We start from the raw sequence: 27,803 nt of genomic DNA, 5'->3' as shown, positions 1-27,803 counted from the left end.
AGTTACAAAAATAATGATTAAAAAGATCAGTGCCTTTGGCGTCCATGAATAGTTTAATGAATAGTAACTTTTCTCTCTCTTTCTATAAAATAAAGATATTTAATATTGATTGTGTGAATACATGAGCTTTATTGTAGTCATGCACAAAATTTAATATACATACAGTATTTTCTCCTGCTCTTCATGTAGCTCATCCCCTACTCCATTTCCTCTGCCCCCACATTGCTGCCTCCCACTGTTTCCTTACTCCCTTATCTCATCTGAGCCCCTCCAAACAGATGGATGGAGAAGTGCACTGCTGTCGGGACCGAGGTGATAAAGCAGGAATCATGGTTTGGCTTTGAAAGTAACATCCTTACGTATTCCAACCAATTATACCAGGTGCAAGAAAAGCAATGCCCTTTTGGTCAGGCCATTAGGAAGGATGCAGATCAGGTACTGGAAGATAAGAAGTAAACGGAAGCTTGGAGAACATTTATCAAGCATTGTCATTTACGCAACATATATTTTAAAACTTTAAAGAACATCTTTGTATTGCCATTTATTACATTTGGGTAAAATATGCCTCAAAACTACTCTATGGCCAAGCCACAAAAGGAACCCTATCTAACAGCTTAGAAGAAATGAAATGCATAGATACAGCTGCTGCCTGAGGGAGACGGACGTTTTGGAGGTGGGGGGAAAAAACAGGCAAGACTGTACATTTATACCAGATCTGATGCGCTTGTATTTTTCTGAAAAATCACAGATCTGCAGACATAGCCAAAATTGCTAAAGGATTTCTAATGCAACATTGTAGAGATATTGTGAACTAGTTTCTTTTATCCGCTAGCTCTACGCTGTCATAAGCCAGCGAGACGCGTTTCACTGCTCACGGTCATTGCCTACACTAGCATAGCTGTCTACTTCTGTCTTTTTTTTCTTTTAAAGCCACAACAAAAAGATCTTATAGTTATCAAGAATAAGCAAATGAATAAATGGCCATGCCGTTTGAAATACATTTCTGTCTCCAGCTCTTGGGGCACAGATTCCAAAATCGGCTTCTGCAGCACGAACAAGAGGTTGGGGGGGTCGGCCCCTCCACCACCGGAGAGGAGAGCGTCCGAAGGGACAGGCTCCACACTCCAACACCCACTGACTTCAGTGGGAGAAAAAACAGGACACTGCTAAGGCCACTTAAAAACAAAACCAAACCAAGCCAAAACAAAAAAAACCAAAACAAAAAAAAACCTTCATCAGTATTAACCACTTGGTCCCCATGAATAATTAAAGAATAGCATAAGGCATGATCTGAACTGTGGACATCTAAGTTCATCTGAAAAACAAATTTCTCCATTAGATAATTAAAGAGTGATAAATAATGGTAAATATAGGTTCATTATAGTCTTGCAGTACGTAAGATTCATGAGCTAGCCATGAAAATGCCATGTTTTCAGGCATATACATATGCTTTCATTCATCTGAAACAAGATACAAACTGGAGGGGGGAAAAAAGAAAAAAAAAAAAGGAAAAAAAAAAAAGAAAAAACCCCTCTTTCTCATTAAAAAGGTTTAATTAAATACTCCCTCCTTCTCTTCTTGCTCCTTTTTCAGCAGGTATAAATTTTAAACAGTTTGCACAGCACAACCCGAACCCCCAAATCTCTTCAAGGCACAAACTTCCAGAGAACAAGACTTCCACGAAACTTCATTTCCCAACGAATGCTTCAGGAGACGTTGCTGTTAAACCTAGTTTATCAATATGACACGACTCCCAGAAACGAAAGGCCTTTGAACACTAACTCCCTTGGGATGCTCTGCTGGATAGCTGGATAGCTTTTATCCTCTTTCATAATTCTTACTGAAAGACAGAACTATTGAAGTATACAGAACTGCTACAGGGAGATTGACTGTGGCTATTGTAAATACATCAAGCTGCCAAAAAAAATCTAACATTACTGGAGAAAAATGCGTGACATGATACAAATTCATGTTGACTACTTTTGACTATTTCAGTGTAAAGGTGCTATAGAATTGCAAATTATTATTACAGTATTAGCTGGTACAATGAGGCATTAGGAAGAAGAACTGTTTCAATGCCTGGGGGAAATCAGGAATAAGAATGAATTACAGAAACTGATACAGTCATACATGCCATGTTTTAAAATGTATTTGAAATAAAACTATTACCATAATAAAACTAAATCCATTTTTGTTCTGCTTATTCTCTGTAGACAAAAGAAAAGGTCAAATTTTTTTTCAACAATTAAAAGATGTAAAGAATCCGGACTTAAAACACCAATTTAATTTTGAGCTCAGATGATCTGGTGCTTGGAAAAAAATTTAGAATATAATTCGGGGAAGAAATTCAAGCAATAAATGACTTACCTTCTTCACACCTTGTTTTAAAAACGATTGAGCAAAAGCTTCCAACACACAGTTGAGCAGACCTGCCCCCGTAACTGATATTCTGCCTTTTTGTGTGAAGTCTGTCCTAAGAAACAGGAACATAACACCCTTTTATTCTTCTGTCTACTTAGTAAACACTAAGTGTAAACTTTACGTTAGAAAGTTAGTGTTTGATACCCGAGTAAGGGATTCATCTCTTACATTCACATATTTTGTATGACAATCTCAAAGGCAAACGTAACGAGATGCAGGAACGTCAGGGTAACCTCCCGCGGTCAGCGCTGCTGAAGGTCCGGCTGGACTCTGCTTCAGGAAAGACATGCGCTTACTGGAGAAGCCCAAAGAGCAGCAACAGAGAGGTCTGGAGAGGACACAACAGCCATCTCCAGAATCAGGAAAGCCAACTGCAGACACAGTGAAATACACTTGTACGATTTTATAGAGTCCTCAGGACATCACCCCACCCAAGCTAGACAGAGGCAGTGGTAACAGTGAGGAGAAGACCCCCCACTCCCATCCCCGCAGCATGCACGTGAACCCGGCACCACCGATGCCCTCGGCGAGACACGACCATTTATTATTTCTGTCAATGCAATTCGGTGAGAAGACAAACAAGTGGACTTCAAGTGAAGGAGCTGGAGAACATGAGAAGTTCACCTCAACCACAGGATGGATGTCAGCAGTAAAAATCCACGATTGAACACAGCTGCAGTGGGATTTATTTACTCATTTTGCAGTTTCACCATTGTAGGGAACAAAAAAGGGAGGCTCAAGGAAAATATTGATCTCTGATTGATTTCCGTAGCACACAGCTGGCAATGCCGCATCATTACAACACAGTCACAGGGAGAAGTCTATTAATGAGATCCAACTACTAAATTATTGACTAGTTAAGTACAGCAAATTTGGTCTAATTGTTTTCATGATGGGAGTTTAATTAAAGTGTCTTTAGTATAAAAAGTCTAGCAATATTCTTGTTCAGATAGTGTCAGGGAGAGTTTCCAAAGCCTGCATGGCTTTCAAAACAAAATTAAAAGTTACATCTAGTGCAAGGCTCTTCAAAAGAGGGAGATCTTTTTAATTCCCATCTCCAACTGACAAGCACTGCTCATGCATCACATGCATCCCTCCGTATCGGGGAGACACCTTCTCACCCTGCGCCCACCGTGCTGTGAGAGACTTCAGCTCCCTCGGGCAGTAAGAAATGAGGGAAAGTGCTGGGTAATAAAAGGAATCTGATGGCAATTGAGGGATACAAAATGAAAAAGCAAAGAAATGCTCCTGGCAGGGAGGGGGAAAGCAGTCAAACCAAAACACAGAGGGACGGCAAATGACACCAGAGATAAAACTCAAGCTATACAGGGACTCTCCACTGCGGAAAGACAGGTATAACCTGCCCAGACACATGGAAATTTGCCAGTACAGAACTTCAACATAAATCCAGGCAGTTATAGGGGAATTTTGGCACTGTGCCTTTCGGTTTGGCACTGTGCACAGGCAACTCTTCCCAGAGCCCTCCCCGTCAACACGGACGCTGCCCAGCTCAGCTGGGTGGAAAGCAAGCTCAAACCTAACGTACATAACACACGCTTTTAGGGTAAGCGCAAGTGAATTACTCTAGAAATTGTCCCTAACCCAAACACGTACGCACGCAAGCGGAGGGGAGCAGCTGACAGGATTCAGATGGGTTTGATATACCAGCAGTGAAAGCTGCGAGCCCCAGAGCCCTCCAGAGCTGCATCCCGCGGCGGTGCCAGCAAACGCCCGGGCAGTGCCGGCGAACACCCGGGCAGCGCTGACACGCTCGGGTCTGGATCCGCCCTGCCTGCGGCTCTGCCTGTAGCCAGGCCTTGCCCGCAGGGACTAACTGGCTTTCTTTGGAATTTAGTCAAGATGAGATGCTTGTCTATAACAGCAATTAAACCATCGAAATCGAATAAAAAGTGTCGTGAAGGAGTTCAGCCAAGTTCAGGTGCTTTCTGGCCTCTAAATATACAGATATGCTTCATGATGCCTTTTTCAATGGTTTGTAAGTGGTTTATGGTAATGTTTGTTTGCTACTAGATCTTTTCAGACATTTATACGCTCTGCTTGGAAGCACCCACAATAATTCACTTTGCAAAAATATGCAGCAGTTGGCATGACTGCATTCACATTTATTTAGGACAAAATAACCACCTGACATTAAGAGGAAGAACTACACTGTGGTTAAATTGACTGTTGGGACTAAGCAAGCATCACTTCAATTGCCCCAGTTCCATTAGGGACATCAGGAAGGTCGCAGTCTCCCTTCCCCGACTTGTGGTTCTCTAGCTGAAAATAATGAAGGATGTAACTGTCAATCTCAAACTGGGTAAACTAATCCATGTCCTATGGATGAGGTTCTGCTAAACGTCTAAGCCACTGGTCCCTGCAGGAACTGGATTCGTGGTTTGATTTTCTACAGCATATTGGTCTACAACTGGGCTGAAGTCAGCACAGACAGTTGTAACTTCATCGGACAGGGGTAGAAATATTCTGGATTCCCATCAGCACCATCCCACCACGCGTGCCTGGAACCAGGCTGCAGCTCTCCAAAGCAGCAGCTCTGTCGCTAACCCCACTGGCAAGCGATCTCCGTGCAGAGGCACAGAGCAGGGCTGCGGGTGCCGCGGCTGTAACGCACCCCAGGGAACGCCTGCAGGGCAGCCTGCAGCCACCACCCCGACACCTCCCGAGCCACCAGCTCCCTGCTGAGTTGGGAGCGGGCAGTGCCCGCACGGAGCCCACCACTCACCCGGGAGGTGCGGGGAGAGGCGACGGCAGTCAACCTGCTCAGGCGGCTGATCGAGATGCAAGCCAGCAAAACGGCGCTCTGCTTTCATTTATCAGTATCCTTAACAATGTCATGTTAAAGCTGATTAAACAAACAAACAGCCCGCTACAACACACGCACGGCGCCTGACTGAGGTGCAGAATTTTCTCATTCTCTTCACGCTTTTAGTGCCCTGAAGAGTTTCAGGAGGTTGCTATTGAAATCTGCCCAGCAGTGCTTAGTAGGGGAGAAAGACAAGTCTGTACTCAGGTTACCATCACTCTTGTAACATTTTTCTCTCTTTAAGGGCATAATGTACAATTTTCCCACTAATCAGGATCACTTGAATCTCCTCATTGTGTGTTTTCTTATTTCTCTCCAGTGCAATAGTATGCTGTTAATGTTATGCCCTTTGCATAATTCCTTCATCTATTCAAATGTAAATGTCACCATACGTATACCACATGCAGCTGAAATTTCACACCTGTTTTGCCAGACAGCATTTGTTAGATCCGATTACCTCCATAAGACTCCTGAAGAGGTGACAGTGGTGTGCACAGGCACACCCAGGTATCCTTGAACCTACCTGGCCAGGGCAGCACAGCTGAGATCCGCGGGCTCCTGCAGCTACGTATTGCAGCTGCTGACCTGCATCGGCGCCCACGGTACCTCCAGAGGCACCGTCGCCCCGGCAGGCATTGAAAGCCTGTGTAAGTGAACCTGCCGAGGCTGCAATCACACTCTGGCAGCCCACCTGCGCCTCTGCCTTCCCAACTGCCGCAGTATTCCCACTGCTTTAAGGAAAAAGTGAGCGGTGGTAACACCAAGCTCGAACAACTCCCCTGCACAAGCCTGCAGGAGCAGAAGCAGCATGCTGAGGACAGTGTCTTTCCTAAACTGGAACTGAAAAGCCTTGAAAACAGGGCGTGAGTGAGGGACCAGTTGCAGTAGTTAGTGTTTCTACACCAACAGGACCAACATCTACAGTTGCAATGCAACTCTGATGCGGAGGAAGCCTCAGTAAGGACAGGGTCCCAGCAAACTTTTGAAACAAAACAGTTTAAAAAGCCAGAGGAACATGTCCTCAAACAGTAAAGTCCCAGCATAGGGATTTCAAAAATGCCTGAGCCACAAAGAATTTAATTTCATCTAAAGTTGGTGGTTTTTTTCTTAAACGTGCTTAGAGCTTTCCAAAGTCACATGGACCTTGCTGGACCTTGCCACGCTTCCCAAGGAACATCACAAGGCAAAAGTAACAACTAATTACAAGAGACATCAGAACAACGTAAGAATTAATGGGGTTGACATCAGCTGGAAACAAATCTTTTTTTAAAGACAGTCAGATGTATCACATACCTGCCCACTTCAATGCTACAGAAACTAGAAATTCCACTCTGATCCTGCCGTAAACATGCATAAAGACATTTCTAGGCTCCACTCTGCACAAACACAAGTCCCACGGCAGCTTACACCTTTGGGGCACACAAGGCCAGACACCGGAGAAAGAAAATTGTTTGGGAACAAGTATGCTCCATGCCAATGGCTGGCAAGCAGGCGGGAGTTGATAATTTTTAAACTGCTGTCCAAGCATCTGTTGGTAAACAGGAGAGCAAAACGAACACTCTGGCTATGCCTGCTGTGCGGGAACAGCAGGGCAGCCTTCTATGACTGCAGAGCAGCACACAGAAAATTAATTTCCAGCAATTATTTGTGCTCTGGCCAGAGAACCTAACCTCGCATCCGAACAAGCCAGAGGAAAGCTACAGGACATCTACAGTTGCTGCTTCAAATGCATTCAAGACATACCAAAGAAATGATTATTCAGACCCTTCTCATTCCAAGCATTCAAAGGGCAACAGAAAATCCCTTTTCAGGGCCATGGGCCTGCAGCAGCAGCCCTGAGCCCGCACAGGGGCATTGGTACATCCAGAGGCCAGCACTCACCAGTTTGGATTCTCCAAGCTCTCTCTGAAGACAGACTCCTCGCTCAGGGATGCATACTGTGTCCACGTAAGACAATGAGTTTTCATAGCCATGTTTCTTTTTCGCATATTAAGCCAAGATTCCTCTTCCAAGTAGATGTCGGGCACTTTTAAGACACTGACCTGGGAAATAGAAGAATCATAGCTTTTAATAAAAAAAAAAAAAAGGTAGAATCACTCCTCAGTATTTTCTAAGTATCACTAGCCTCAGAGGATAAGACTGAGGATTCAGGAGGAGGGCACATCAGCTGTGTTTAGCCCTGATGAGAACAATCAACTTCCTCAGCAGCTACTAAAGGCCACGCAAACACTCCAAGATTTAGGGAAGCTGCTCGGTCCACAGCCGGATTTCCAAGACCACCACAGGCCAACTTACCTCCATCACTTCATGCTTTCTCTCTTGCTGCTGACGGCTAATTTACGAAGGATAACAGAAGCCACTTCCAAACAGTTACATGCAAGGCAGCCAAACCCGCCAGCTAAACCCTGAGAGCAGGAGAAAGGCTTGCACTTCTGCAGGCTCCTGCTGCCAGGCACAGCGGCTGACACCCTGCTCCAGCTCCTCTCTCCCAGGAGGCCTCCTCCTCCTCCTCCGAGAGCCCACTTGTCAACCTGAGTGACCTCGATCTAGCAAGCGTGGGCCAAAGAAGGGATGAAAATCTCACCATTGGTTTATTTATATTCTGCATGTATAGGGCAATGATATGTTCTCCTTGGCAGGTGAGGCTTGGAAGAGACAAACACATGTTTAGAGGCAAAAACATACAGAGTCGTCAGCACAAAGAAAAGAGTACATGCATACTTTTAAGCATGCAGGCTGTGAAATAGTACAGTTATTTAACCGAGCATGAATGTAAATGTACTTTTCTGTATACAGACTATCTGCTGCAAGATACTCTGCAAAAAAACAAATAATAAATTAAGGCTAATTCTTCTCCCATAACAAACTGTGAAGAAAGGACTGTCACTAAAAGAGACACAAGAGAGAGACACTAAGGGACTGCACAACCCAGGTCCTTATATTTTCTGCAGCCTTTAAGGAATCACATTTTACCTTCTTTATAGGGACCCTACGATGCATATTTAACTTGCAACATGCTATAGGAACATCAAGTACTATTTTAATTCCCTCTGGATTCACTTACAGAATGGTTTTGTGAGAGATTACAACCCAATGTGTTCAGGAGCCATGGATCAGACATCCAAAATACACAAGCTCAGCTTAGAAATAATTACCCAGTGTTTATTACCAGCTGCCACCTTCTTGCTGAGTTCCACAAGACTGGGCTTTTATAAAAATACCATCTACCACACAAGAATTGTAAGCACTGACAGCAATAAGATTATTATATTGGGGTGGGGGGAATGACTGTACTTTCACTGTGGCCCAGATAACATTTTAAAACAGCTTTATTTTTTCAAGGTACAAAAGTTAAAAGCCCATCACTGCCTGTAAAGCAACCACCACCACCAGTTACATGTTTTGTCCATTCAAGTTAAATATAAAATCAGTTCCTAGAGAATTTTTTTCTCTTAACTTCTCTCTAAAAGTAACTTTTCTAATTTTAAAAAAAATCATTAGGAAATGTGATCCTTTTAAAGAAGATAAACCACAGTGAAGCATTAAGGTTTTATAACTTGACTAAATTTTTCTGAAAGTAGTTACCTTTCTTAAAATCTCAGGAATTACATTCTGGCACGTTGCAATTCTCCTCCGGTAAATAATCCCCGTAGACAAATCTGATGATAAAAGACAATCAGAAGCGAAGAGTTACAGCAGCAAATATTACCACTTTTTTAATAAAAACAAAGTAGTCGGAAGACTTCACAGCACAGCAAATATGCAAGGAGAAATGCTGGCAAACTAACAGAGCATTGCGGGAGGGTGGTTTTGGTTCGGTGTGGTTTTTTTTTTTTAAGTATAACCCAGTATCTCTGCTGCTTTGCCAGACAGAAGGCTGTAAATAAGACTGCTACGGGCATTTTGTGCTCTGCCTCAGGAGGAGGGCATCTGCACCCATCGCTGTGATCCAGAACCCCCTTATCCAGTGTGTGGCACAAACACTTTACTCGCATTTACAGTGGTGCTCCTGGGTAGCAAAGCACTGCAGGCAGTGCCGGTGCCAGGCTACATGGGTGCACACAGGACTCCCTCCCGCAGCCACGCAGGGTCTGGCAGGACCCCCTGGAGAACCCTGCTCCTGATGGCACCGGGTGGATGATGACTGGAGTGAGGGAAAAGCTCAGGCGACTGAACTACCAGACCAACATACAGACCTAAGTTTTAGTTTATTCCTATGCCCACCCCAATTTATATTCTCAGGCTCATTCTCTGGGCAAATACACTCTGTGCGAGATTTACAGAACAGTCCTGTCTCATCACACATTTATTTTTGTATTGAGTTGGACCCAGTGACAAGGACAAAACTATCTATTAGGAAACAAATTACAGTTATTTAGTATCTCCAAAAAATGGTTGGCTTTTAGAATCATTTTGCCTTTTAATATTTAATGACCCAGATCAAGAACAGAATGCTACCAAACGAGAAGCCAGCTGGCAGATAGCCCAGGTTAAAGACTTCTCCAGGATAAAAGAGTACGTTCTCGAACAGTTGCATTTGATGGGATCTATGCAAAAAAAACTTCATGGGGTTTGGTTTCCAGAACTCTAACAAACATATCACATTAATAATATGGAGCACCTATCTCCATGCAACGTAGAGCAGAAAAGCATTCTGCAGGAAGAGTGGTTTACTGCATTTGAAGAAAATGGCAGTGGCAGCACTAATGCTCAGCCTTCTTGAATCTCAGGGCAACCTCACTAACCTCGCTTAAAAAGAGAGCATAAGCCTGGAATTAAGAACCACCATTAAACTTGAGCTGCAAGACAGAAGACATCTCCAAATGTATGATAAAGAGCATCCACAAGCATTTGGGAATAAAACTCTGAAGTCGACAAGTTCTTATCTCATCCCAAATGAGTATTTGATCGCAGTTCCCATATTAGGAAGAAACGTGGTTATTTCCATGCAAAGTTCTATGGTACTTGTTTCCCACGTGGTGGCATAACTGTTTAATACATCCTCTGCACAGGCATGTTACCATAAGTGCCTAATTGCAAAGCAACTGGAAAACAAAAATCCACGTGTATCAGCAGACCTGATCTGACAACTGCACTCTGACCCAAGCAGATTTATTTTCCCATCAATATGACTCGAAATGGTAACATCTGATTTTCAGTATTTCAGGACTTCTGATTGATAAAGCGGAAGACTGAGGACCTGTGGTCGCTTTCAACATCCTACAAGGCCACTGCGCAAGTCTCTGATTCCTGGAACTACCTCCTCACATGGGAAGTGAAACACCAAGTGATCCCTCCGAAGGCAGGGATCATGAAAGCCAAGTAGTGCGATGCCTGTGGAGCGCCTGAGGCTTCATCCACACAGCTCACTGTGCTTCCTTCCAGGGGCTTTACGACTGATCTGTAGAGCGCTGCAAATGGAAATCATCACAGAAACGCCAAGGAACCGTACAACAAAAGAACACACTACAGAGAAACCAGGTCTAACGTGTCTAACGGCCTTGGAATAAGCTGAAAATTCAAATACTTAACGCAGTTAAAACACACGCTTTGGGGGGGGCGGTAATATTTTCTTGGTCTTGTTTACACAATGTCCAGCACGCAGGAATCCCAGGCGTGTCTGCAGTGCCCAGCTTCTATTGAAATACAACTATTACATAATTAATTTTAAAGGTTATGAAAAATTTTAATTAGCTCTGTTAAGAAAAGTCAGGCAGCTTACCTGTTTTCTCTTCCACTGTTTCTACAGCCGTGACGTGTTTCTCCATGGGACTGGGATACTGAGATAAAAATGCATAGGGTAAAGATTACCACTTCTCACATGGGTAAAAGAAAATTACTAGGCGTCACTTGTCAAGTCAGCAGCAGTTTCATAGTTTCTCTCAACAAGTACGAGCTGCCTGATATTAACAATCTGCAGTCTCCATTCAAGTTAGCGGAAAGGAAGAATTTAGTAAGATTAGCTTAGTAAGTAAGATTAGAAAACAATCAGAAAACCCACAATACTGCTATGAGAAAAATCGCTTGAAGGGGAGATGCTAGCTTTTGCTGCAGCATACAGACATCTTCCACACACCCTCGTACCACAGAAACGAAGATGCGAGCTCTTGACCCACACCACGTTTTTCACATGAGGGCTAAGCAGAGCTTTCAGCAGCATGGCAGCTCCACGGGCCAAAGCCCCCGGCACTGCACTCCTCAGAGAACAACAGCGTCCCGAGTTTCTGCAGCAAGCAAGCTCCTTGTCACTGCTGCTAAGCACGTTCAGCCACACAACCTATTTCCTCAAACAAAGAGCTGGAAAGGTACAGTGCAACGTCACCTGAATGCAGACTCTGGTACGTAACATTTCACTATCCTGTAAAAGCTGCTAGAAGAGTGTGACAGCGGGACGTCACTTCAGATTGCAGTGTGGGTCCACCCTGGCAAGAGGGCATGCTCTTCTGCTCAGGGGCTGGCGTGCAGCAAGGACAAAGGATTGCTACTGCCTGTTCCTGCCCAAGGTAACCTCATTTACCTTAGGCTGTACAGACGAGTCATTTCAAGGCTGGAAGAAAGAGATTCTCGCTCCAAGACCTCCACTGCACAGGAATTATGCCAAAATTGTACAGGTTGCCTGTAGGGCAAGAAATGTATGCACAAGAACAGGACTTCTAAGGATGCATAGTCTATTTTGGAACTTACAAAACTCCTTTGGCTAGAAGTGAGACAGAGAAGGCTACAAGGACCTTACTCTCCATTGCAAAAAGCAATCAACATTCATGTGAATAATGAACTCTAAAATTTAAAGTGCAAGATAATTTATTGAACTCAAATAATACCCAAAAGTTATTGTAACCTCCACGCTAATACAAATGCCAAACTGAAGAAATACTGACCACCAGATAAAGATTAACATTAAACAAAATACAAACTTTAGGAAAGGTGAGGAAATTGCATTTTAAGGCTAACTCACTTTAAGTAATGCCATTATGATGTGCAATAATGGGTGCTCCAAAATTCTGATATAAATCTTGGGTTCTAAACTAAAAAGGTCGATAACTCCAGAACAGGCTGTTCTATAATCCAGCATTACTATTTTCTCCTGCTGCAGAATAAAAGTTGATTTTAAAAGTGCAAGGTTTTCAAGTCCTATTCTATACAGAAATTGGAGGCTTCTCCACAACATCCTGCTTTGAAATGGCAGTAGTGGCATAATTACATTACCGATGTAACTTACACTCTGTAAGGCCCAATCGTGTGAAACAAAGATCCATTTACATAAATCTTTCACTAAATAGCAGGCTCTATTACCCCAGTATTTAAACAGAAACAGACTCAATTTCCAACACAGCACAGTAAAAGAAAGAACATTACAAGTCTACAAGCGATGTAATGGCTAGGAGAGTCTAACAGCCACAAAAACAGTGTTTCCATCCAGCCACAGTCTCCCTGCAAGGTTTCCATTCCCCGGGGAAGCCAAAGCTAACAGCAGCAGAGAACAAAGAGATCTCAGCCTGACTGCTATTTCAGCCCTGCAGTAACTCAACCCCCGAACCCTCCTCCCCAGCACCAGAGGCACAGGAGTCCCATCCCCTTCTGAAGGGCTCCCACTAGCCCAAGGACTTCAGCCCTGCCCTGCGGTCTCCTTGCCCAGGAGCACAAACACAAACTGCCCTGCGTCACCTCTGCTGCTCAGCAAAGGCACCGGGCATCCCTTCCAGAAGTCACACGTGACACTGGCTCCAGCATCCTCACCCCCAACTCCTTGTGTCGGGCCACATGACAGAGCAAGGACTTCCAAAATTGCCTGAAAAGAGGCGGCTACTACTGTGCTGCTAACCTGTGGTTGTGCCCAAATGTCACAGCTCCCACCACGCCCCGTTCACTGAGAACACAACTGCTGGCCACGCCGCAAAGGGCACCCCCGCACCAGGAGAGGACTCGGGGTGCTGAGACAGGGATGGGCTGCCGACCTGCTCTCGCCTTGCATCCCTGGGAGCTCCTAAGGCACAGCTACTGTCCTCTCAGCCTGCACCTGCAAACCAGCACCGGAGAGGGTGCTGGGGCTGGCCAGGAGCACAAGGCTGCAAGCGGAGAGGATGGGCAGCAACTGCTGGGCAGGATGCGGCTGGGGCGTCGAAGGGCAGCTTTCCTGCCTGCTGTTAGGGCAGGAGGACAGGCAGGCCAAAGAGCCTGAATCTCAGAGCTGCGGGGCAGAAGCGACATCCCCCAAGCACCCAAGGCCGCTCCCGCAGTGCCGGAGGCACCTGGCGAGGAGGGAATGCCATCTTGTGGTCCAGCCTGCAAACGCATGGCACCTGCCTCTGCGGGCAGCGGGGTGGGCAGCGGAGCGGGCACAGCCGGGGTGCTCTGCCTGTCCCCCGGCTGAGGCAGAGCAGAGCACGGGCACCGCTCCTCAGCCACGGCCCCTAACCTGGCGTGTGCCAAGCTGCCGAAGGGTCCCACCAGGAGGGGACCCCCTCGTTATTCTGGAAATGCCTGAGCAGAGGAGACCCCCGAGGCCTGTCCACTTACTTGACGCAGGAGCAAATCTCATCCCTCTCCCTCCTTAGGTACAATCTTCACGCCTTGCCCTCCTTAAACCCTTCCCAGACCGCAGCCGACAGGTTTCCGACATCTCAGACTGCACCTGGGGAAGTACAACTCCGAACACTGTAACTCAAAATGCTATACTTTTATGAAAAAGAAACACTTATCCAGATGAAATGTGCATACTTTTTTTTAAAAATCAAAGAGTTCCAATGAGTTCCTGTAGTAAATTTCTTTCCAGATTGATTTTCTTATTTTAAAGACATTTCTTCTCCAGCCACACTACAAGGACCCCAAAGAAATCGGCGACAGCAGAAGCCACGAAGCTGACTTTGCCTTTAAGCTATCCATAGCTTCGGAATGACTTTTTTCTACCCTGGCTGCCGGTCATGAGTGTTTCCCGAAGACGTCAGAGCCCGTTTTACAGATGCGGAGCTGCAAGCGCAGTACCAGCAAACAGCAGTTCGGAAGCACTGAGACTCACATACCAGAAACCCCTCGGCACCCCAGCACGGGGGGTACCCGAGCGGTTATGGGGTTACCTCTCATTTCACGCCTACTGGAATTGAAGCGCTCCATTCTCCGCTTGCAAAAACCTGACAATTAAAATTAGGTAAAGAATTCCTGTGCTCTCACTCGGTCTTCCTGCAAATGTATTGATTGTTTTCTACATAAAACAACGAGCAGAATTGATCGCATTAGTCATTATTCTGAATCCAGGGAATTAAGACCCCACATACCTTTCCTAACTGGAATGTGTATAATCATTTATCAAAAGCAGCAGTTTCTAACCACAGCTATGTTTCTTAGAAGTTATTTGAGGGAAATAGCAGGCCTCTAAAAGTGGCACTGTGTTTAGCAGCAGAGAGAAATCACTGCAGGTTACACATAATGATTTGTATAAAAATGAAATATTTCAAAGCAATGAAGGGCTGGTTTTACATGCAAGATCAAATGGAGCCCACATAAATCAAAATGACAGCTTCAAAGACTTGCAAAAAATAATAGTATTTAAATTCATAAATATTCTGATTCTTTCTTTTTTAACTGCAAGGAAAGGAAGCAGTGACACCACAAAATCAGCTAAACCTTTCCAGATTCCTCCACTTTGTTATTGGTTTGGAAAGGTGGTGGTTGTGAATAAATGTAAATTAAAAAATAAAAAAGTCTAGCAAACCCACTGCACAGATTACTTGCTGTGATGAAGATCGATAAATACAAAAGCCTTTCACATACAGATACACTTATTTCCAATACAAATCAATTTATCATACTTGAACTAAATGTTTGATTTACAGTTCACGGGCTCACTTTAAAACACCACCAGCACTAACCTAAAGGCCACCCCAGCAGAAACTGCTGTCCGCTCTAGCAGGCTCAGGCCCCCGGGCACGGGGCAAGACTCCCCTCGGCTCCGCGCCCCACAAAGGCCTAACAAGCATGGCTCTCCTACAGCCTCAGGAACGCAGCGGCGCTGGTGGGGACCGGCCACGCAAGCCCAGCACATCAGATGGGTACGACAGAAGTTAATGCCCCTACTTCCAGCAGGATTCTTCCTCACCTACATCGCAGCTGTCCAAAAGGTGTACTCGACGGAAAGACAACGGCCCTTGCAGACCACCATCCATCCAACCCACCCAACACGTCCCTCAAGATCGTGCTCCGCCAGCGCCTTCCTCCCACACCGGCCATGGAGGGGCCATTTTCTCTAGCAACACATGGCGAAGGCAGAGTATTTTCTAGCGTATTTCTGAACCAACATAGAAGAATATATACCCCAATATCTGAAGTAGCAGGCTGTCCATCTGATTACCACCTATTTCTTATTTACTCTATGTAATGAAAGCAGAGGACGCATCTCTGTGGTAAAAGCACGTTTCTAGAGAAGCTGGGTGTCATTCTGCTGCAGAGTGCAGCGATGTTTGAAACGTAACCTGAGATGCACAAGAGGGAGGGAATCCAAAAAAAAAAAAAAAAGCCCACAGTGATGCTTTCCACAGTCCAAGTGGCTTCTGTGCTCCATCCTCAGAGATCATAAATCACAGCCGATAGGCAAAACACCCCAGTCGAGGCAATACGTGGGATTTCTGTGGGCCAGGAGATGTCTTGGCGCAAACATGCCCTTGAAGAACCCCGACTGCTTTGGCTTTGGTCTCCTCTGAGAGCACGTCTGGTTGCACCTTCCCACCCTATTTTGCAACATAACAACATTCAAAGGTTCAACTTGCAGAGTCGCAACAGAAAGAACAAGAGCAGGAGCCCCGAAGTCAACTTTAACTATGGCATTTATGAGTAACTATGGCAATTATTTTTTGAATCATATCAAATTCCTGGTTAAAAGCATGTGATGCACTTTGCTGCCACATACAAATGAGGATCATTTTAACCTTTCTGCTCTGCGCTTCTGGCTGTCATAATTAGTTCAAATCTTTCACAATGAAAAGCACTAACTCTGCTTCCCCTCTCACCTCTAACCGCCAAACACTCAAAAAAATCAGCAAAAGGCAGCCCTGCCTTCTCTTTTCCAAATTTGTTCAGTTTTCAAATGAGTATTTCAGAGCACATCCATTGGTTAGCCATAGTGTGGCAGTCTAAACTACATGGTTAGCAAATCTGACTGCCCAAGCTTGCCAGAAATACAGCTCAGGATTTCTGCAGCAGGGCGAGAGAAAAAAATGTTTGCTTGTTTGCCTTTTTTTTTTTTTACAGAAAACCTTAAATGCATCTTTGCACAGTCCTATTCTAGGGCAAAAAAAGAACAGCTGTAGACGGTTAACAGAAATAGAAGAGAAACAGAAAGACTCCAGACTAAGCATCTTTGCCTGTATTTACTGTTCAGAGTTCTGGCACTTCGACTTGTGAGGATATTTTGGGTTTTTCCTTTGTAAAAGAATTTCACGTACATGACAGTCTGGTTTTCAGTACAGGGCATGACACCACTACAGGCATCCAAATCCATTTTGTACCGAGCCATCAAACATCAGAAAAAAAATAGGCGGTCCATTAAAACAAAAACACACCACCGCATCTTTTAGAGATTCACGTATCTCATCAGTCATTTCCTCATGAGATGGACATTGAAGACAAGAAGCTGACCCCACCGAGATCGCGTGCAGAAGCCTAGTGACTTCAGCAAGCCCAACGTCGTCTTTACAGGCTTCCAGCAAACAGGAAAAACTTGTTATTTCTTGGTAGAAGTGCAACATATCACCTTCCACTCCTACCCTAACCATCCAGTTTTTAAGGATCTGACAATCTTTAACAAAAGGTTACTTAGCAAGAGGCATTCTCTGCCTCCCAGCGCCTGGGACGGCAGCAGCAGGAGCAAGCCTGCACACCGCAGGTCAGGTCGTCATGCCACCGCTGATGAATTAGAGTCCTTGGGACCGCCTCGGCTGTAAGCGAGCGTGCGGGGCTCTGCTCTGGGCATCCGCACCACAACAGAACACCGGGCAGGTTCAGCCACAGGAGACAACCCCGCACGTTCAGCCCAGTTCTGCTGTGCATCAGTCGCACAGCTGCCCGGGGGCCAGAGCTGGCTGTGTGTCTCGCAAGCGGGGACACTCTGGGTTCCTCTTGGCACTGCCTTTGTCAAAGCCAGACCTCTGCTAACAGGAGATGGAGAACTGGCAGCTGGCTGAGACAAAAAAATCCTTCCTTGTGTTTTAAGTTGGTTGCATCAAGGATGAATTTAGCCCAAAGTCAACATTCGTTTAAACATCTTGTCCTACTGAGAACATTCACAACCCATGAGGTTTTGTGCCAAGGAAATGCCCTGCGCTATACAGCTGCTCACTTCTATTGTTAATGTTTAAACACATGCGGCCAAAACAAATATCATGGAGCCTGCTCTGTTCTTCACCTTGGTGTTCACAAAAACCAGTCACAGCTAGAGGACAAAAGCCTGGCATCAGCTTGTAATAAAGATTAGAATTCATCCCTATTTCTGTGCTACTGTTCAAAGAAAAACACCAACAAAAAGGACAGTTTTGATGCACAGCTTGGAGCTTCGGTCTGAGAGACAACAGTGCTCAGAAGGAAAATTTAGCAGGATGCTGTTTTGCTAGGAGCAGATGCAACACAGAAACGCTGTTTACCTGCCATTAACACAGCCTTCTGCCACTGCAAAACATTTTCATTTTAAAACCTACTTAAAAGTCTAATGATTGTTGCACTACTAGGCCAAAAGCCATACTGCACCAAGCAGTGATGTAGGGTTTAGCATTCTGCAAGGACAGAAAACCAGAATTCATTTCTACTGATCTGATCTTTCTTTCAAACAGAGCCCAGCCACCACGGCAGAGCCCCTGGAAGGGCAGGTGCTGCCATCCCGGCTGTGCACACCCCATCCGTGCCATACCCCTGCCGAGTCCATCACGGCTCACAGACCAGCACGCAACGCCTGTGGAGCAGAGCCTGTGGCAGCAGGCAGGGTTTGGTGGCTTTGTTTACTGCATCAAAGTCCCTCTCGGGTGTTTCGACTACACCACGCTCTGCAAGCAGCACTTGGGTTGTTTCTGGTCAAGAAGAATGGCCGCTTTCCGCCATGGCCACGGCATTGCCCACCCTGTCCTCTGCACCGGGGCCAGCACCGTCCCTGCTGGAAGTCACCGCAGGCCAGGCTGCTGGACCCAGCCCGGGCACCCCGGGGTGCCAGGCAGCGCAAGGGAGACCACTTTGCTCCGGAGACTGGTACGCAACTGACACCTCGGGCATAGAAACACAAGTTTTCATGTAAGCTTGAAAAAAGTTCTAATAAAGAGGAAAACCAAGCTTCCAGCTGCAGGAAGGGCCCGCACACCCGCAAGGCCCCAGAGCGGGACCCGCACAGCAAGGGCACGGCGAGCCCCGCTCCTCCCGCACGCCCTGCTTGTGCCAGGCTGCCACCGCGGCGGTGGGACAAAGGCAGCAAGGCGGGTTTCTGCTCCCTGGCCCCCGCCCCGGCGCGCTACCCACGCCGGTTTTCTCTCCCGCAGGGATTTACGGTTTTGCACAGAGGCACCGCGCAAGCAGGAACACAGAAAGGCTGTTTAAGAGAGAACGGGGGCAGAGCCAGCGGCTAACGCAGGAACTAGTTAAGCGGAGCGGCTCCGGAGCGGGCACACCCCGCGGCCGGGCCCCACCGCCGCCGTGAGGCGCTCCTGCCCCGGCCGGCAGCGCGGCGGCAGCGCCCCGGGAGGGCGCGGGAAGGCGCGGGCCGGCCCGGTTACCTTGCGGAGGTAGCTGGCCACCACCTGCTCGAAGGGGTACCGGTACACGCGGTGCACCTCCACCGTCACCCCCATGGCGGGCTCCGGCCCGGGGCCCGGCCCGGCCCCGCTTCCTGCCCGCCCCGCCCCGCGGGCCCGCCGCGGGGCCGCCCCGCCCCGCCACCATCTTGTGTGCGGCCGGCGGGCCGCTGCCCCCCGCCCGCCCCGAGGTGGCCCGGAGAGCTGGGCTGGGCGGGGACCCGACCCGCTCGAGGAGGCCGCCGGGCTGGCGGGGTTCTGCGGGGCAGCAGCAGCCGCCAGGCCGGGCCCCTGCACAGGGCCGCGGGGCACAGGCTGCGGGTGGGTCTTGGGACCCCTGGGTTCGTGGGGGTGTCCCGCTGCGCAGCACCACCACAGATACAAAGGGAGGGAGCGCTTCAGCTGCAGCCCCCAGCCCTGGTCCTGCGGCGCTGGTGCCTCACAGCGGGCCTGGGCCCAGCCACAAGCGGCGGGCGATGGGCCCGGGCAGATTTGTTTCTCTTTAAGCTGATGACAGGACTGGACTGGACAAGGGCAGCGCTGGCTGCGGGGGCTGCAGCCGGGGTCACACCTCGCGCCTTCGCCCCGTGCCACGCACTGCCGGCTGAGCCCAGCGGGGTGGTCGGGAGCCTCTGGAATAGTAGGAATAAAAACAGCAACATGTTAAAAGTGCTGCCTCAACAGTAGCCTCACCGTGATGCTTTAGCAAAGCTCAGAAGTCTTTTTCATGTAAAATAGAGAGCATTTATTGGGTAAATCAAGTCAGCGTATTACCAAAAATAAAATGAGTGCACTTAAAGCAGGGGGGGAGCAAATCCACCCAGCTCTGAAGGTCGCTCACAGCCCGGCCCTAATGCTGCGCACAGACAAGTCCTGGGGTCCCCGGCCCACCGGGGGGGTGCCCGCCAGGGCCTGCGGGACTCCGGACTAAATAAGGGAAGAGCACGGCTCCTCGCTGCGAGCATCGCCCCAGTGACGTGTTGGGGTGAATGCTAATAGCTGACGCAGCCAGGAGGAGTAATAGTGGTTGAGAAACATCGTAATTACCGAATAGCAATAAATACTGATTTTATAAATGCATATTTGCATGTAGTTTTATTGTAAACATTAAACTATCAGGCAACAATTCAGCCTGGTTGCTTTTTTCTTATCTTAAGCCGGCAAACTTTTAAACAAGCCCACAAACTCTGAGATCAAACAGGTCAAATCTGAGGGAAGAGATCCGCTTGACAACAATTTCTGATTTGTGAGGTCTCATCTGCCCTCAGTGAATACCCCAAGGACTACATTTTTTCATATTGCAGATGCTGATACGATAAATGAAGCCAATCATTTGTATGTGCTATGGATTTATGCACTTTTTTTGAAAAACAAACCCTCAGTACCCACTGAACAACTTCAGTAGGAGGCATATGGAAGTCCAAGAGCTAAAACAGCATTATTTCTAATCATTTAAGTATTGCAGAGAAATCTTATAACCTACCATAGGAAAACAGAAACTTGGCCATAAATTACCCTGTCTAGGCTTGCAACCTCAGCATGAAGTACATGTGAGCAGTCTCTTAACTCATCAGAGTCTCAGAGGTAATATGCGAGTTAAGGCTGCATTAACATTACTCATGAATATAAAATGTAATAAGTTAATGCTTTGGGGAAAAAATACCGTTTCCCCTGTTTGCCTCAACCTCTTGAAGCCCCTGTGTTCTGTGCCACCAGTGGCAGCCTGCAAAGTATCCCACATCATTGCTTCACCTCAACTAATTAGAGTTTACCTTCTGCAGATTACAACATGGGATTAATATTAAGCAACAGAAATCCTGCTCACCACCAGCCTGATCCTGAAAAGTGCTGAGCATCATACAGGGGAATTTTAGTTCAGCACTTCTTCATAAGTAGGCTAAAAACTTAATAACTTCTATTTATAATAATAAATTATTGTACATTTTTTATAGCTCCAGGTTTGGGAAGGGTTTTCAATTTCTTCTCACAAATCGGACCCCAAAGGAATCATTGTGTCCGCTAAAGCAGATGTAAGAATCGGCAAAATGTTCAGGAAATGCTCGTGACACTGCAGGGCAAGTACAGAGTTAACTACAAAAGACAGGGTAATTTTAAAACGTTCAGCAAGTTAAAACCTCGGGGAGGCACCGCTCTGCTGTTTTCATACAAACAGACTTTACACCCTGACATGTTACCGACATGCCCAAACTGCACCTACTTCTGCTGCTTTTAATGAATTTACTGGAGTGCCCGGTGGGTCAGGACCTGGCTGTGCCAGGCACCAAATACCTACGGGGTTATTATATACTGAGGGACAGTGCCAGCAAATTCAGGCTGAGCTGCAGATGCCAGAGACATTTACGCAGGTGCTTAACTTCCGAATGCTGATAATTTCCTCTAGTGTCAGGGGATATGTTCACCCCTGCAGACACTGGGGTCTGGGCTGATTCAAAAGTTAGACGCAGCAGACAAGAGGGACAGTCGGTAACAGCGGTGCAGCATTCACATTTATGGTGCGATATATCTAACATGCCTTTCCCATCTTTTAAAAACAAGTCATTTTAGCGAGGCTGCTTGAAGGTTAAATAATTCAAAGTTTTCAACAAAATATTGCTGTGGTGCTTGTAGCCTGCTGCAGGGATGGCAGTCCTGATCAGGCAGCACAGATCTGGCAGGGCTGCAGGCCGCTTTCGTTGCAAGCTGGACATCGGAGAGCCCTGTAGGACTCTCTGAATCTGTTTGCCAGCATGGAAAACTTGCTTCCGTGGCACAGTGAGCAAGGAGCAGAGCCTGACCCTTTACACTGGGAACAACCGTGCTCAGCATCTCCTTCCTGAAAGAGACAGATCATGAAAAAAATCTGTTACTGGATATCAGACACCAAAGCCAGTAACATACTTGAAAGACGGAAATTCTGTCTTCTGGTCTTTTAAGTAATTGTTGCTCCTGACATGCCACTCTGCCAATAATATTCAGTTCTCTACAGCAAGATCTTCAAGAAAAAGGCTCCTGTATATTTGGGGACAATTTGTGCATACTTCTAGAAAATGAGAAGTTAATGTGGCTGGGCTTATAACACAATACTTTGAAATTCATCTTTCTTCTCCTGCAAGGGTCTGCATAGCTCCACCCATCTTCCTATCATTTCTTAACACATCCATCTTCTCAGCTCTGCATCCTCAGTTTTGAGCCATGCTTCATTTCTTCAGCATTTCTCCTCGCCCTCTCCCCCAGAATCCCTCATCACCGACAAGCACAGCTTCTTTCAAGCTGTCCCTTGTGCCTGCAACTCTCTCCCAGGGTGCCAGACAGCCTCTTTCAAATCCCATCTTAAAATTCAGTGCTTCCACAGAGCCCAGAAATTATTAAATATCTGCATCAGGAAGAATGTAGCACGGCGTAGGTTCATTCTTTTGATGCCAGGTTCAGAGTCCTGCATCATTCCTGTGCGGCGGTTCTACTTTACAGGGCACTAGAGAATGAGGTTTTAGCCAAGATATGGGGAGTTGGTGCCAAATATGCTTCATATTGGTGCCTGCTTATGAATTTGATAGTCCAAATTAACTGAATTCTCAGAAGAATAACCTTCCTGTGGTTTGGTCATCTTTAAATGAATGTTCATAATACAGTGTTCAGAAAATTATTCTAAAAAAATCATAGTTTTAGGACCTTCAAGTTTTACTTTTTGTTCCCAAACATCAAGGAGAACAGAAGTACTTCACTGAGTTTTTCCAAGGTTAACAAACTTCTGTGGAGCAATGCCTTACAGGAGCTGCTGTCCTTCTCCAAAGCGTGCTCTTCCAGTGAGGGCGACTGGAAGAAGGCAATCAATTACCTTTTGGAGGTCCTTTTCAACATATATTCCCCCAAAGGCCAGAAGTGATTTTTTGATGACTCAGATAGGTGTCTGCCAGTAGATGGGATGAATCTTGGCATTTATGTTAAAGATCTTGTTCTGAAAATCAAGTTTATTTCAAAACTGACAAAGGCCAAAATTCCTACTTAGTTTCTCAGGGCTGTTTTCAGTTTTCATGGGGTCTTTGTGCAAGTGAGCCATAAGCAAGGCTCGTGGTTGCAGAAGGACCAAGGTAACCTGCACTCAGCACAGGTCGGTCTCAGATCTGCAAAACTGTAATGCTTCGTATTTGCCCTGCACGAAAACATTGTGTTTTGTGGGATCAAATTATGGTCAGACTAATTGGGATTCTGACCAACAAAGATTAACCCATGAGAAAACAAGTGGAAGGCACAATCTTATTTCAGCTGATATTAAAATTTTAGCCTCTGGCAGTCTCAACCACAGAGCAGCTGTGTTTAGCCTTGCCAGGCTGGAGAAACTCCGGCCTGCTCCTATTCCACTGGGAGATGGTGACGAAGGATGGACTAAGCCAAGGTACATAAACATCAGTGATCTCCAGGGGAAGAATCAAGTGGGGCGACATGAGCATCTGGAAACAGAACATCTATCCCCAGAGCGCAAACTGCAGTGCAGCAGTTGATCGGTTATCTCCCAAGTGGAAAGAGGAAAAGTGATGCTTTTAATAAAAATTTAGTTAAGTGCCAGATACAGACATCGATGGGGCTTGGGTGGGAATACTCAGTGATCTGACCAGGGCTGTAAGACCCAAAAGCCTTAGGAGGAAAAAAGCACTTTCCATTTTCTCTTACCTGCACATACTGGTTGCAAGCAACCTTTTTTTCCACATCTTTTTTATGTCCGCCACCAAATCTTTCTTTCCTTTCCCGGTATATGAAGGCCCAATCATTTATTCCCTCCGTCTGGATGATTCTTCTCATAAGCTCTTTCTGGTCCATTGGTGCACGGATGATTTTCAGGTTATTAGTGTAGATTATGATCTTGCCAAAATCCAGAATTGGGGAAGCCTGTAGAAGGATTTTATCAGTGTCTCGCTTGTATAAATACACTCTACAAACACCGATGATCCCTGGGCTTCCAGAAGAACACTCCCTCTGCCTGGTCATCTGCTCAGCTGGCTTTGCAGCACAAGCCATCTCCTCACCACCACCCAGAGCACAGGGCAGAACAGCAGAGGAGAGATGGCCCTAACGGGCTATGGGACCAGACCAAGACTTTGGGTCAAATCTTAGGAGCCTCACTTTAATGTCATGGTTTGGATGTGGAAAGCTTTCTGGGATGTAAATTCTCATTCCAACCCATATGCAAGAAAAAAAGACGGCACAATTCTGAGAGCGGTGGGGATGGCATATATGGAAAAGCAACCTCTGCACTGGGGATTGACCTACATTTCTTTGAAGGTTGAGTAGTTGGGGAGTGGGGGAGTGGAGAGGGGTTTTCATGTTTTTGGCCAGAAGTAGAAGTTCCCCATGATTGTGACCTATTCTGCAGCCCTTGATGGGTTTTTTTTCACATTTAAAAGAAAGCTTTTCTTTGTAATGTATTAATGCTAACAAAAGGGTCAGATGATAAAAATTCTCATTATCTAATGCTAAATTGTGTTCCTAATAGCGAGGAGCCAGTCTAAATAACCATCTGTGGGGACACCTGAATTTGTATTCTTTTCTAATTATTTTAAAGCTAAACTTGGTATGGTCAAACATTTCTCTGAAAGCAGCATTTTGCTTACCTGGTCCCTTTTTCCCTTTGCACTGGGTATCATACGGCAGTTACCACAGTCTATTGTTTTACACATTCTTCATATTTTGCTCTGTTTAAACATCTGTATCAAGAAGTGATGCAAAAGGAGATGTTCTGCTAAGAAAATACCCTGCCAGAGTCGCATCAGCTGATGAGAGGTGGCTGATGGCTCTCCTGGCAATTGGGCACCTGCTTCTCCATGAGGAGAAGTGTGGAGGGGAGGCAGGAGAGCACAAATCCTTACCGTTTGCAGGAGGCTTTAAGTGCCTCATATTTGTTACACAGACATGGTGTCTCCAAATACCAAATGCATGTTGATACAAAACAGAACTGGTACTGGATAGCGTGATTACTCAAGGTATTTATGGCTAGGGAAACTAGGAATAGAGATGAGTGTTACCCAAGAACGCAGAACAAATTAATGGTATGGATAAGATCACATTAATGCCCTGTCTTTAGGCAGAAGAGATTCATCGTGGTTTGATATTTTCAGTTAAACTAGATGCCCAGTGTATCAACTTAATATAGTTCAAATATCAACCATTTGGGTTTCCTACATGCAACTTTGATTAGCACCAAGAACTAACAGATTTTTAATGTATTCAAACCAAGGCCATAAAAAGCATTTTATACTTTTTAAAGCACTTCAGTCTCTTTAGTTCTCTAAGTGCCAGAGTGACATTCCTTATTTATCCAAAGACCACAACAGATGACGACACAACTTTCTTTACATCACAGCGGTTGGCATACTTGAGTGACCTCACATTTCTCCCTGGAGCTACACTCAATTCTTGACTTTTCTGCAAGCAACTGGGGCACCACCACCAAGCAGGCGCTGCAGGACTGGGGTGGTGTGCGAGGGGGGACCGGACAACGGGCTGACTTGTTTGCTGACACTAACTGCTCGTTGTTCACTCTGAACTGGAGTTGAACGAGCTGTCTCCCAGGGAAAGGCCTGATACGGATTCAGCAAGCCAGCTTACCTCACACCGTCTTCCTTTTTATCATTTCTCTTAGCAGACTCACCTCGAGTTTTACAAGTCTGCTGATTATATCAATATAAAGTACTCCATTTAGAGATTGCATATCAGTGTGACATGGCTGCGTTATCAGTAGTGCCGATATGCCATCACTGTTGTATGAATTGCTTAGTTGGTACGTCTAGATTTGATAAAACCAAATAGCAGTAAAAGATATATAAATCTGATTCGACAGAGTAAGAAAATGAACATAATCCCTGTATATTAATCAATTTAACATATATTACACATGCACTGTTTTTTTTATTAGGACTAAAGAGGCACTTCTATATCAATGGCATTAATTATATGTTAACAAAATATCCAGTGAAACTAAGCTGGGATTTTCAAAGTAGCCAAAGGGTAATTCTGACTTGCCAGAGGATGCGGATGCCTCGCTCAGGGGCTCGCTGGCACACTGCCAGTGGCACCAACCTTTTTGCCAGCTCAAGTCATGCAACTTTAATGTTTAAAATATAACTAATTAAGATAATATCCACCTTACATTTGACTGCTTTAGATGCATTAGGATTACTATGTATAGATATTGATATATATGGAAATGTTCTATCTTATTCTACAGAATGGACAGATGCAAATCAGCCCAGTGAGAGAGGAGATGGAGCAGAGCTAGCAGATGCTGTTCACTTGCTGACTGCGCTGCTGCAAAACATGTGGCTCCTGCCATTTGCAGAGCAAGCAGAATACAGAATTTGTGGGATAAAGTCTGAAGATTTACAATCACCCTTTTAAAATCCTGAACTGACAAAACTGGGTTTTATCTGAATGTGGTTCCAGTTTGAGACTCCTGGTACCATATTACTCCAAAAATGGCTTAGTCTGAAGTGGGTTTCCAAACCGTTTGACAGCCCTAGGCTGGACGTTACTTACCCTGCAATGACTGTCGCTTGACTGGTAGTCACTGAGGAGAGGAGAGTTACTGGTGAGACTGTATTTCTTGTCCTCTTTGAATATGCTGATCCGCTGGGCAGTCAGCTTGGCTGGCGAGTAAAACCTGTTTTCTGGCATTTCCCCGGCCCCACAGAAATGGTCCCCTGGCTCAAAGCTGTGGCGGAGAAAACGCCGAGAGTGCTCTTTGGCTGGGGGCTCCAGTTCCTGCCCATCTTCAAAGACTTGTTTTAGCACGCGACCACTGTAAGCTGATGATATTTTGAACCTCACTTTGCGGGGCCTTCCCTCATGCCGCTGATTGAGTTTCTTCTGGTGCTCATCCATTATTAGGATTTCAAGCTGCAGGTCCTGGAGATCAACTCCAAGAGCTTTGGATCCAAAAGAAAACTCTCCCCAGCTTCCCCAGCCACACAATGTATAATTCAAGGTTTCTAGTAGTTCCTCTCATCTTACAGCAAAACCGATACCACTGTATTAAATATTGATAGATATTCACAAAGAGAAAATATCAATGGGAGTGAAATATAAGGCAGGTTGGTGAATGGTGGGCAGGCTGGCTTACCACAAGAGGAAAGGAGTTAACTTGGGGAGGATAGGATTAAATAGGAAGCTCTGCCCATGTTGTGAAACCATGGAAATGTTTCTGCTATGTGCTGTGATAAGAACTACCCCAAATACACCATCCCAGCAGCTTTTCACAATTTTCTGACAAGGTGAGAAGTTAAAAAGACAAGTTCACAGAAAAAGCAATCCAGCTTCACAAACAGCAAATGTGAATAATTCCTCTTCCATTCTTGCTCTGAAACCCTGAGAGTACAAAGCTCCATTTCATTTTAATCCAAAAGCCTTCCTCTACAGGTTGGTGGAGATCTAATTAAGATTTTCTCTATCTTTAGCTTTCAATCCCTATTTGTAATTCTTGCTGGTTTTCAGGGCCTTTTGACCATTCTGGGTTTGCTTTTCATTTTTAAAAGACAAGTCACTTCCTGAGAGCCACAGAGGCCCAATCCTCTGCTCATCTGCAGTCCCTTGCAAGTGCTCAAGGATTTGGCCATTTTCTTTCCCGGCAGACAAAGCAGAGGTTTGCAGAGGTGCAGAGCAGAAGGGAACGGGCCGCCGGGCAACCCTGGAAAAAGAAGAGATGTCAGCGTTAGGCAGGTCTCTGCATTGCACAGCAGCAGCTCTGCAAGGTGCTGGTTACAGCCAGCCTCGCTCAGCATCTAACCGAGGGGCTTTAATTCCTCGACGAA

General features: G+C 45.9%; 2 protein-coding genes across 6 annotated transcripts in view; both read right to left on the bottom strand.

Moving 5' to 3' along the window:
- Positions 1–19,112, bottom strand: part of PRELID2 (PRELI domain containing 2) — a 28,471-nt gene extending 9,359 nt beyond the window's left edge. For 2 of the 5 annotated variants that reach the window (XR_012675970.1, XM_075164449.1), the window contains exons 1-5: positions 18,988–19,112; positions 10,968–11,025; positions 8,831–8,904; positions 7,127–7,287; positions 2,368–2,473 (exon numbers count right to left, since the gene is read on the bottom strand). Coding sequence is in view for 4 of the 5 variants with exons in the window: in XM_075164449.1 (XP_075020550.1) it covers positions 2,368–2,473; positions 7,127–7,287; positions 8,831–8,904; positions 10,968–11,025; positions 18,988–19,062 (474 nt within the window). In the remaining variant the exon portion in view is untranslated. Of the gene's footprint in view, positions 1–75; positions 439–2,367; positions 2,474–7,126; positions 7,288–8,830; positions 8,905–10,967; positions 11,026–11,567; positions 11,862–18,987 lie in introns of those variants that run through there. The other 3 variants (XM_075164450.1, XM_075164451.1, XM_075164448.1) reach the window with 3 other exon arrangements.
- A 2,546-nt stretch (positions 19,113–21,658) lies between these two features.
- GRXCR2 (glutaredoxin and cysteine rich domain containing 2) lies at positions 21,659–26,877 on the bottom strand. Its single transcript, XM_075163913.1, has 3 exons — positions 26,541–26,877; positions 23,674–23,891; positions 21,659–21,838 (listed from the first exon to the last, which is right to left on the bottom strand). The coding sequence occupies exons 1-3, from the start codon at positions 26,875–26,877 to the stop codon at positions 21,659–21,661; spliced, it is 735 nt and encodes a 244-aa protein (XP_075020014.1).
- Positions 26,878–27,803: the final 926 nt, after the last annotated feature.

The sequence above is a fragment of the Calonectris borealis genome, chromosome 15, assembly GCF_964195595.1.
Source record: "Calonectris borealis chromosome 15, bCalBor7.hap1.2, whole genome shotgun sequence".
In the NCBI taxonomy this organism is placed as follows: domain Eukaryota; kingdom Metazoa; phylum Chordata; class Aves; order Procellariiformes; family Procellariidae; genus Calonectris; species Calonectris borealis.
This window is presented reverse-complemented; position numbering and strand designations above follow the sequence as displayed.